The sequence below is a fragment of the Panthera onca genome, chromosome A3 (assembly GCF_046562875.1).
Source record: "Panthera onca isolate mPanOnc1 chromosome A3, mPanOnc1 haplotype 2, whole genome shotgun sequence".
Taxonomy (NCBI): Eukaryota; Metazoa; Chordata; class Mammalia; order Carnivora; family Felidae; genus Panthera; species Panthera onca.
The window spans coordinates 40255786-40264553 of NC_138341.1; the positions used below are offsets into that span (position 1 = coordinate 40255786).

Sequence of the window (8768 nt, forward strand, 5' to 3'; positions counted from 1 at the left end):
TCAAACCAAAGAATAATGGACACAATTAAGGTAGAACCTAGCATTTTATTTAGATCTTCATTAAACTGTTGGAATTGAGAACCAGACATACGTAATAAACCTCCAAAAATAGATCCTGAAAGGCACTTTCTGCTTAGGGCAAGCAGTCATGGAATAAGCATGTAAACAAGCTGGCTTCTCTGTACCACACCAGCCAAGTCAGCTTTCTCCATGGCCAGCCGCACCAGCTCTGCCCTCCCTTCTATTAACACCAGCCAGACCCCCTGTAGGTCTAACCCAAGGTTTTTCTGTAGGACACCTTGGCCTACCTGGGAATGCTGGAAACATGTTGTTAAAGGAATCATGGTGTTGAGGAAAAAAAAAAAAACAAAAAACAAAAAACAAAAAAAAAAAAAACTTTTAAAAGCTGCCATCTGAGGTGATGGCTTCTCTGTACTTACGCCATACCCCAGAATACAATAAATAAGCAATTAGAAAATGTTCAAGTATGAAGGGATTTCCTCCTCCCCGCCAAAAGCACTGCTCTCTGAAGGAAGCTGGTTTCTCTGTAGCTACACCAGCTGTTCAGAAAGCTCATTGGACCTGGTTTTGAAAATAAAACAAAGTTAAAACCCTGGGAGGAATTATTGTGCAGTGTGGAGTACTCAGTCTTTCTTATAAAGAAAAAAAAAAGTTATCTGGTACCAAAGTGTGCAACCTACAGACCCTCAGGTACTGCCCTGTGACTTCTCTGTATGACATCACAAGGGTGCCAAGTGCCTGTTTTTCTAGAGCTAGGAGTTGGTGGTTTGGCTAGTGCTGAAACCATGCATAGGATTGGTTTACTAAATAAAAACCTTATTACGTACGTCCTCCAAAAGACAGCTGAAAAGTGGAGAGATTTTGATTTGGTGCTATTTAAGAGATGGCAATTAAGAGCATAAGCACCAGGGAGATGGTTTAATGGTAACTGCCTTTTTTTTTTTTTTTTTTTAACGTCAGGCTAGAGCTCCAACTGGAACTTGCGTTACATGCAAGAATGATTGGATAGGGAACACTCCCTGACAAAGAGCTACATAATTAGAAATGGATCAAGTTATAAGGAAGATAAGGGAAGGCTTCACATTCTGAATAGAGCTCAAGACATTACAAATTCATGCTGACAGGGCTATGGCATTGCCAGACAGGCTATAATGGAACTACAAATACTTTACGTGCACATTACAGGACATTTTCAGCATTTGGTGGGAAAGTCAATGCAATTAGGATTTTAGAAGGTTGGGTGATAGGGCACAAAGGTTCAATTTCAAAGCATTATTTACTACAGTGTTGTTGGTTTGTTTCTAGGCAGTTACATGGATCACCTATGCTCACTAAATTCATTATAATGGTGAACAAAACACCTAGGGACAGAATAGCAAGCCCAACTTACAGTCCCCCACACAAGCTAAAATTCATGTCATTGACTAGAGTGACTGCAACTGATCAGGAGCTGAAAGAGGACAGGAAAATTTAGGAAGAAGGGCCCTTTCCCTCAGAGCTTGAAGGCTTCTCTGTAGCCTACGCCAACAAGTCTGGGGAAAAAAGGCTAACACTTTCAATATTTAAGCTTTTTGGGCACTTCCCATGGGAAGCTGTCCCTACCAAAGTGGCCATAGGCTGCAGTCCTCTGATAAATTGGCTTCTTCAGATCCAGATCCCTGGAATATACAAGTCCGTAACTTAATATGTAGCATTCAATTAAAATAAAGCAAAACAATCAGCAAGACTCATTTTCAAGAGTTCTGGCAAATGAGTTCAGTTCTCTGGGGTTTGCTAGGAAAAAAGTTTGTGGCAGAAGTGTTTGTTACTTCCCTGGTGTCCAAACTCCTCGCACAGTCCTTATTAGTAACTACAGTTCTTGTTTTTCCATCCTTGGCTCAACAAATATGAAAATTTGTCATTATTCTGAGAAATTCCAAGTGTCAAAAAGCTCATCTGAGATCATGGCATACTTACCAAGGTCCCATGCCCAAACCCTGTTTATTTTCTTTATAGCGGCCTTGAATAAATATCCCCACTTATCTGTACTAATTTAAGTAAAATAAACATCCCTAGATAACATGAGCACAAAGCCCAATATCAAACGTGAAAGACTTTTTCTAGGGTGGTTAATCTAAGCAATGGAACACTGTAATTTTAGATTTTTCTTAATATAAGCCTTTACTAAAGGCAACTTAGATAACATCAACCATTCTAGGAATTAAAAGGTTTCCCCACTTGAGGAGTCTTCACACCCACCTTTACCTTCTCCGATTTGAACAGATCTCAAATACACACACACACACACACACACACACACACCCTCATTTTTCACTAACAATAGGCTTTACCATCTTTACCTGACAATGACCCCAGGGCGGAGGTCAAAATTCTTCTTCACAATCTCTAATAGCTCTCTCTCACTCTTCTGAGAGGTGCCATAATGGAAAATGGAGATAGACAATGGATGAGAAACTCCAATAGCATAAGAGACCTAAAAGGATTCAAATGTCATAAAAGTCAGTGATTAAGAGACCCACCCATTTGTACAATACGCTGGTATTTAAAAAACAGAAGTAACTACACTAAAAGCCCTCCCACTAGCATGCCTTCTAATCACTCCAATTATTTAAGAAAGTATATACCTGCACAAGAACCCTTCTGCACAGACCTCCTTTAACAAGGGATTTTGCCACCCAACGAGCAGCATAAGCAGCTGAACGGTCCACCTTGGTATAATCCTTTCCTGAAAAGGCACCTCCTCCATGAGCTCCCCAACCACCATAAGTGTCCACAATGATCTTCCGGCCAGTCAAACCAGCATCACCCTGAAATTAAAGAATTCAAGTCACTTTATGCCTAATCCTTTCCAATAAATGGTTCTAGATCAAGTTTCCTAAATACCTATTTCTGTATCACCCAACATACACCCTCAGAAAATTCACATGCAGACTTAACAAATCTAGAAAAAAAGGTGGTAGCAGCCAAATTTGCAAGTAACCATTACAGAAAATCCAAAAAAGTAAATGGAACTGATACTGTAAGGTCTTACCTGAGGCCCACCAATAACAAATCTGCCACTTGGCTGTAGATGATAGATTGTGTCCTCATCAAGGTATTTTGCAGGTACAACAGCTTTGATGACTTTCTCCTTTAGGGCATCCCTCATCTCATCAAGACAAACTTCTTCATCATGCTGAACAGATATAACAATTGTGTGAACTCTGATGGGAAGCACAGCACCTCGATCCTGCATGTACTGCACAGTCACCTTGAAGGCAAAGCAAATGATCAGAACATCAGTTTACTAGATAGGATAGAGAACCAAGGCAAAGCTAAGTGACAATACAAGATAAATACTAGTCTTTAGTAAAAACATTACTGTTCTGTGCCAAAGCAGTATGTGTAATCTATCTTTACGATCATCACTTACTTGAGTTTTAGAATCTGGGCGTAACCAAGGCAAAGTGCCATTGCGGCGTAGTTCAGCCAGTTTGGCATTGAGCTTGTGTGCTAAGACAATAGTTAAAGGCATACATTCCTCAGTTTCATCAGTGGCATAACCAAACATCAAACCCTAAAAAAGGAAAAAGTCACCAATGTGATCAATCCAAGCTTCACAATTTCACATTAGAAGAGATGCAAATAGAGTCTACCAAGCTACCTGGTCTCCTGCACCAATGTCTTCCTCATTCCGGTCGAGATGAACACCTTGAGCAATATCTGGTGACTGTTGCTCCAACGCTACCAGCACATTACAAGTCTTGTAGTCAAACCCTACAAACAAAACAATGTCTTGTTTAAGAAGGAGGGAAAAAAAAAAACAACCATAGCAATACCCATGCCTTCTATTTACAAGAGTTATTTAAAATTTCAAATACTGCTATAGAAATCAAATACAGGTATCCCCCCACGTTTTGAAAGTTATTGTTTCATCACTTCACTTTTAGGAAAGACCTGCATTAGTACTTGTTTTCACTAACTGAGATCTCATGTGGGATCAAGCCCCACGTCAGACTCTGCACTGACAGGTCAAGGAGCCTGTCTGGGATTTTCGCTCCCCCTCCTGTTGGCATGCACTCAGACTCTCTCAAAATAAACTTTAAAGTAAAAGAGCTAGAGAGTGTTGAAAATATCCGGAAAAATGAGCTTAGAAAAGCCAATTCATTAAAACGCACCTTTGGAAGAATCATCGTATCCAATGTGTTTAATGGCTTCACGAACCACTTTCTGGTAATCAACAGCAGCTCTGGACGTAATTTCCCCAGCAAGAAGGATCATTCCAGTTTTAGCAACAGTTTCTAATAAAAGAGAAATTCACAATCAAATGCCACTCTTACAAAGTAATTTCCATGAGATTACCTTTTCATCAGTCGGTAAGCAATGTTTAGAACCTACCACAAGCCACTTTGGCATCAGGGTCCTGCTGAAGGTGGGCATCCAGGACAGCATCGCTGATCTGGTCACAAATCTTATCTGGGGAAAAAATTTGTCTCAATTTGTCTCATTGTCAATAGACAATCTCACTGTCATGCCCTTATAAACACAGCTGTAAAGACCTTTGGGAAAGCTTTCTTTCAAAAATCGTGGTGAAACCTACAGAACACAAATTTACGAACTTAACCATTTTCAAGCATACGATTCAGCAATTCGAAGTATGGAGATCTTAACTGCTAAATAGAGCACTGCTTTACCAGAAACCTTTTGACTGAAGAATAAATGCTGGATATAATACTGCATGTTACTTGAAAACTTGATACCATAGTCTTAATATAGCTGCACCACAAGCTCACCAATTCAGATTAGCCAGAATACCCAGCACGTTTAACATATTTAAATTCATTGTGATATATGCACTTTACACCTCAGGAGGACTCGATCCATCTCTTAAGTATTTCAGACATTTTGAAAAATTAAGTTCCCAGGCAGAACAATTTCCACTGTTATGCAGAACAGCCATATAACTCAAGTTAATCAAATTGAAGTGTTTATCCTCAAACCCAAAAGCAAAGCAGGGAAACATTTTTGATTTGCCAAAGGAGTAGTCCAGGAATATGAGCTGAATAGACTGGGAAATGTCCCATGTATTCTGAATCCTTGTTTCCTCCCCCACTGTATCACCATTTATTAAAAACAGGGAGAACAGAAATCCCTTTCCCAGAGAGATCACTTTCCTGAATTTTCTACAATCATCCGGAACAATTAAAGCAAAATGTACATTGCAGTCAAATCAGAAGTTCAAGACTTAATCTACAAACTGGTATAAACGCCTGACTTAAAGTATTAAATTAATAAAAGGTGGGCCAAATACCTGTCAAATTCTCAAAACTGAGGGAAGGTGGGTAACCCACACCAGAACACCTGACCTTCACTCATCAGGCTCTTGGGGTTTGTCCTCTCCTAGATCACTAGGCTGCTTGTGGGATTTCATCATAGGCACAGTAGACTTACTAGAGAAATGCATCTTTAAAGCCATTAGACTAGATTACCAGATCATTGTGGTCATCCTAAGAAAAGGTAGAACCAGTAGAGCAAAAGACTCATCTTTACTAGACTGAGATTCAAAGTTCCTTGAAATAGCTTTACTCGTTCACGTGTAAATTGATCTCCATAATGGCGGACTAGTGGACAAAGCCCAGAGAAGATGTTCGGTAAAACCCTGCCCAACGGTAAAGCACCAAAGACTTTAAAGGGAAATCCAACCCAATGGCAGCTTACACTTAATTCACGCTTCCAATCCTTTTCAAACATGGTCCAAATAAGGCAGGCCTTCCCCAACCCGCGCTATATTTAGTTGGCGGCTGTCACCTTGACGGCAAGGCCATATACTGCCGAAGGACACATCCGTATTCTCCTGGGTACCGTAATAGCCCAAGGCAAGAATTAACGGACTCGGCAGACGTCCCGAGGCACGGACCCCCCACTCCGCACACCCGAGCGCTCCGGTAGCCCGACGGCTCCCCCTCGCCCGGATGCCACATGCGGCAAACACGTGGTTGCGGCTGCAATGCGGGGCGCGCGCTCCCGAGGGCCGGCCGCGAGCACTCGGGGCCGGTCGCCCACTCGAGGGCTTTCAGACGGCAGGGCGGAGATGAGGAAATAGTGCCCTCCCTGGGTAGAGCACAGCTGTCCCGGCCCCCGCCCTTCTCGTTTTCTAGAATCTTCCGCATGCCGAGGCGCGCGGCCGGATGGGAAGGGAGGGGAGGAGAGGGCAGGGGAGGAAGGGGGAGGGGAGCGGCGGCCACGCGCTCGGCACCGGCGGCGCCACGAGGAAGGCGCGCGGCCGCCGCTCTTCCCACCGCCCGGCGGGTGAAGGCACCTAGCACGGGCACCGTCGCCGGCCGGACTCGGCCGGCCGGGCCCGGCCCTGCCCACGCCCCGCCTCTCACTTCCCTCCAGGGCCCGTCACCTCACCTGGGTGGCCTTCCCCCACAGACTCTGAGGTGAAGAGGAACGTGCCCTCCTCGATGAACGCCTCGTGAAAACCGTTGAGCTGCCCGTTCATTCTGGGGTTCGTAGTGGTGAGTATTAAGCGGCGTTGAGGAAAAAGGGAGCGGCGAGGCGACGGCTGCGAAATGCACAAGAGGACGGCGCTCTAATCTGCTCGGGCGGGCGGCGCAGAGCGAACGAGGCGGCGGGCGGTGCGGCCCAGTATTTATATACAGCGCCAGCGCGCGCCCGGCCCGGGCCCCGCCCCTCGGCGCCGCGCGCCACTGCGCCACTCGCGCGGAGGCAGGCAGAAGGGGCGGTTCGCGGACGCGGGAGCTCGGGCTGAACCACTGTGCGAGGCAGGGGGAGGAAGCGGATTCGCCCCTCCTGCGAATATTTAGTTATCTTAAGCACTTATAACGAGGGATAAAGTGGACATGCGAGTATACCGCGTCCTCGTGCCCTTCCGTGTTCGGAGTGGGAGGAAATGCGACGTGGACTTTATGGGCCTGTTCCCCTTGCTGTGACATGGCACCTCCCTTCCGACCGTTGACCGGGCTATCTGGCCGCGAGGTCGCGTCCCCCAGCGGTGACTGCGAGAATCGGCGGAGGTTTTGTCCTCAAGCTATGCCTGAGGGTCTTTCCGGCCGCCCCGCCTTAAGATGCCCTGGTGACAGGGAGCCAGTGGCCCTCAGCCATGTGAAAGTAGCCATTTTGGCTGACCAGCGTACGATTCTTCTCACGGCCTTATTCATCCGCGCCCCGCGCGCTGCTGCCGACTTGGAATTCTGAGGCTTGCTAGTAATTTATTGGTTAATGCCTCAGTGTTGAAAATGGCCGAAAAGGAGAATAACGAGAGTTCTGTCATCGATTCAAACGATTGCCGTCCTACTTGCACCCCAGCGCTAAAGTTTCTGAAAGAGGCCCTTACCCTTTGTTGCTCTTGCAGTGGAGGCCGCGCTCCTGCCCCTTCAGCTCTGGCCTTCTCTCTGTCCAAGAAAGGAGGCCTCTCACAAGGCTGACCTTGCACTTGCGGACTTTCCTATGTCTTTGAGGGGAAAATAATCGATGTTTAGAGTGTCCTTTTCATATTTTTCTTGGGGGAGAAGCCCTTTTTAGCCCTTGTATGTGATTAACCAGATCTCTTGATAAGGTGAAATGGACCTTGATAAGGTCCGTTTCATGAAGCTTTCACTTTAAAATATCCACCTGTGTTTGTCCCAGCTTTGCCCATGAAGGGAATTCTAGGGAGAGAAGAAAAAAGAACAAAACTTGAGCCAACAAGGAGTAGGGAGTCAGAAACGGATTTCATGGAGTCCCCGTTTGGAATGAGCCCACAAGTGGAAAGGAGGGCAAGTGTCAACTTCCTCTGGTTCAGGGGCTGTGACTCAGTGCAGGTCTGACAAGGGCTGCTGTCCCCGTGGCCCCGAGTGCATTAACATGGGGTCTAATGATGTTACTCGGGGAACTGCCCGCTCCTAGGATTAGATGCACGTTACCCTGGGGAGATGAATGAGACCCCTTGGAGCAGCCTCCAGCTGCTTAACTCTCAGAGAATTAGCTAAATTCTGAGGAACAATCCTGTCAGCGCGGGAGGAAAGGTGGGAGTTTGCCACTGGGAAACAATGGAAGCACTTGGGCTATGCTAGAGGCTTTGACAAAGAAGGTTAAGAAAGGGCTCATCATCTCTAGACTTCCTGACCACATCCATGGTGACTCAAAGCAGGCAGCAAGTTTGAATCACAAAAGAGACAACATGTTATTTTTATTTTAATTTTTAAACTACTGAAAAGCAACTGTATAAGACTTTCATAATTTGTTTTAGTGTATTTCATCTTTTTTTATTTTTAAGCAGAATGCCAATTTATTAACTCACAATGAGTAATAAAATTGCCCACTGGAACAAATTGCATGTGTAGGCTGGTCAGTGTATTATCTCCCAGCAGAAAAATCTATATGGGAAGCCAGAATATAATTAGAAGGTTATTTGATTAATATGGAGGCAGAACAAGGGGATTAGTTAAATTTAATGATTAGCTCATTAAACCCTGATACCCCTATGCTACCAACTCCACAGTGGGGTTGTTCCTGCCAAGGAGATTAGAATCAGCTGTTCATACTTGCTTACCTACTTTTCTTTGTAGCTCATAGCATGTGTAATATAGTGGTTAAGAATGAGGAATTTTGGAGTCAAGCCTCTGCCACTTAGTAACATTGCAGTGCAAACAACCGCTATATTTCAGTGTCCTCAGTCTGTAAAATTGGCTTACTAATAGTACTATCATAGGATTGCTTCAAGGATTAAATAAAATCATGCAAGTTAAGTCTTCAGCTTAGTA

General features: G+C 44.7%; 1 protein-coding gene across 1 annotated transcript; it reads right to left on the minus strand.

The window, feature by feature from the left end:
• Positions 1-25: 25 nt before the first annotated feature.
• On the minus strand, positions 26-6642 carry MAT2A (methionine adenosyltransferase 2A). Its single transcript, XM_060656021.3, has 9 exons — positions 6415-6642; positions 4399-4476; positions 4179-4301; positions 3665-3777; positions 3434-3577; positions 3053-3271; positions 2646-2828; positions 2361-2494; positions 26-1679 (listed from the first exon to the last, which is right to left on the minus strand). The coding sequence occupies exons 1-9, from the start codon at positions 6503-6505 to the stop codon at positions 1577-1579; spliced, it is 1188 nt and encodes a 395-aa protein (XP_060512004.1). The 5' UTR covers positions 6506-6642; the 3' UTR covers positions 26-1576.
• Positions 6643-8768: the final 2126 nt, after the last annotated feature.

Excerpts from the sequence above, each read along its gene's own strand:
- MAT2A (XM_060656021.3), bottom strand. The coding sequence starts at position 6,505 with ATGAACGGGCAGCTCAACGGTTTTCACGAGGCGTTCATCGAGGAGGGC. Across the intron at positions 4,302-4,398 it reads TGATGCCAAAGTGGCTTGTG|AAACTGTTGCTAAAACTGGA; the intron begins GTAGGTTCTAAA and ends CTCTTTTATTAG. Across the intron at positions 3,578-3,664 it reads ACATTGGTGCAGGAGACCAG|GGTTTGATGTTTGGTTATGC; the intron begins GTAGCTTGGTAG and ends TTCCTTTTTTAG.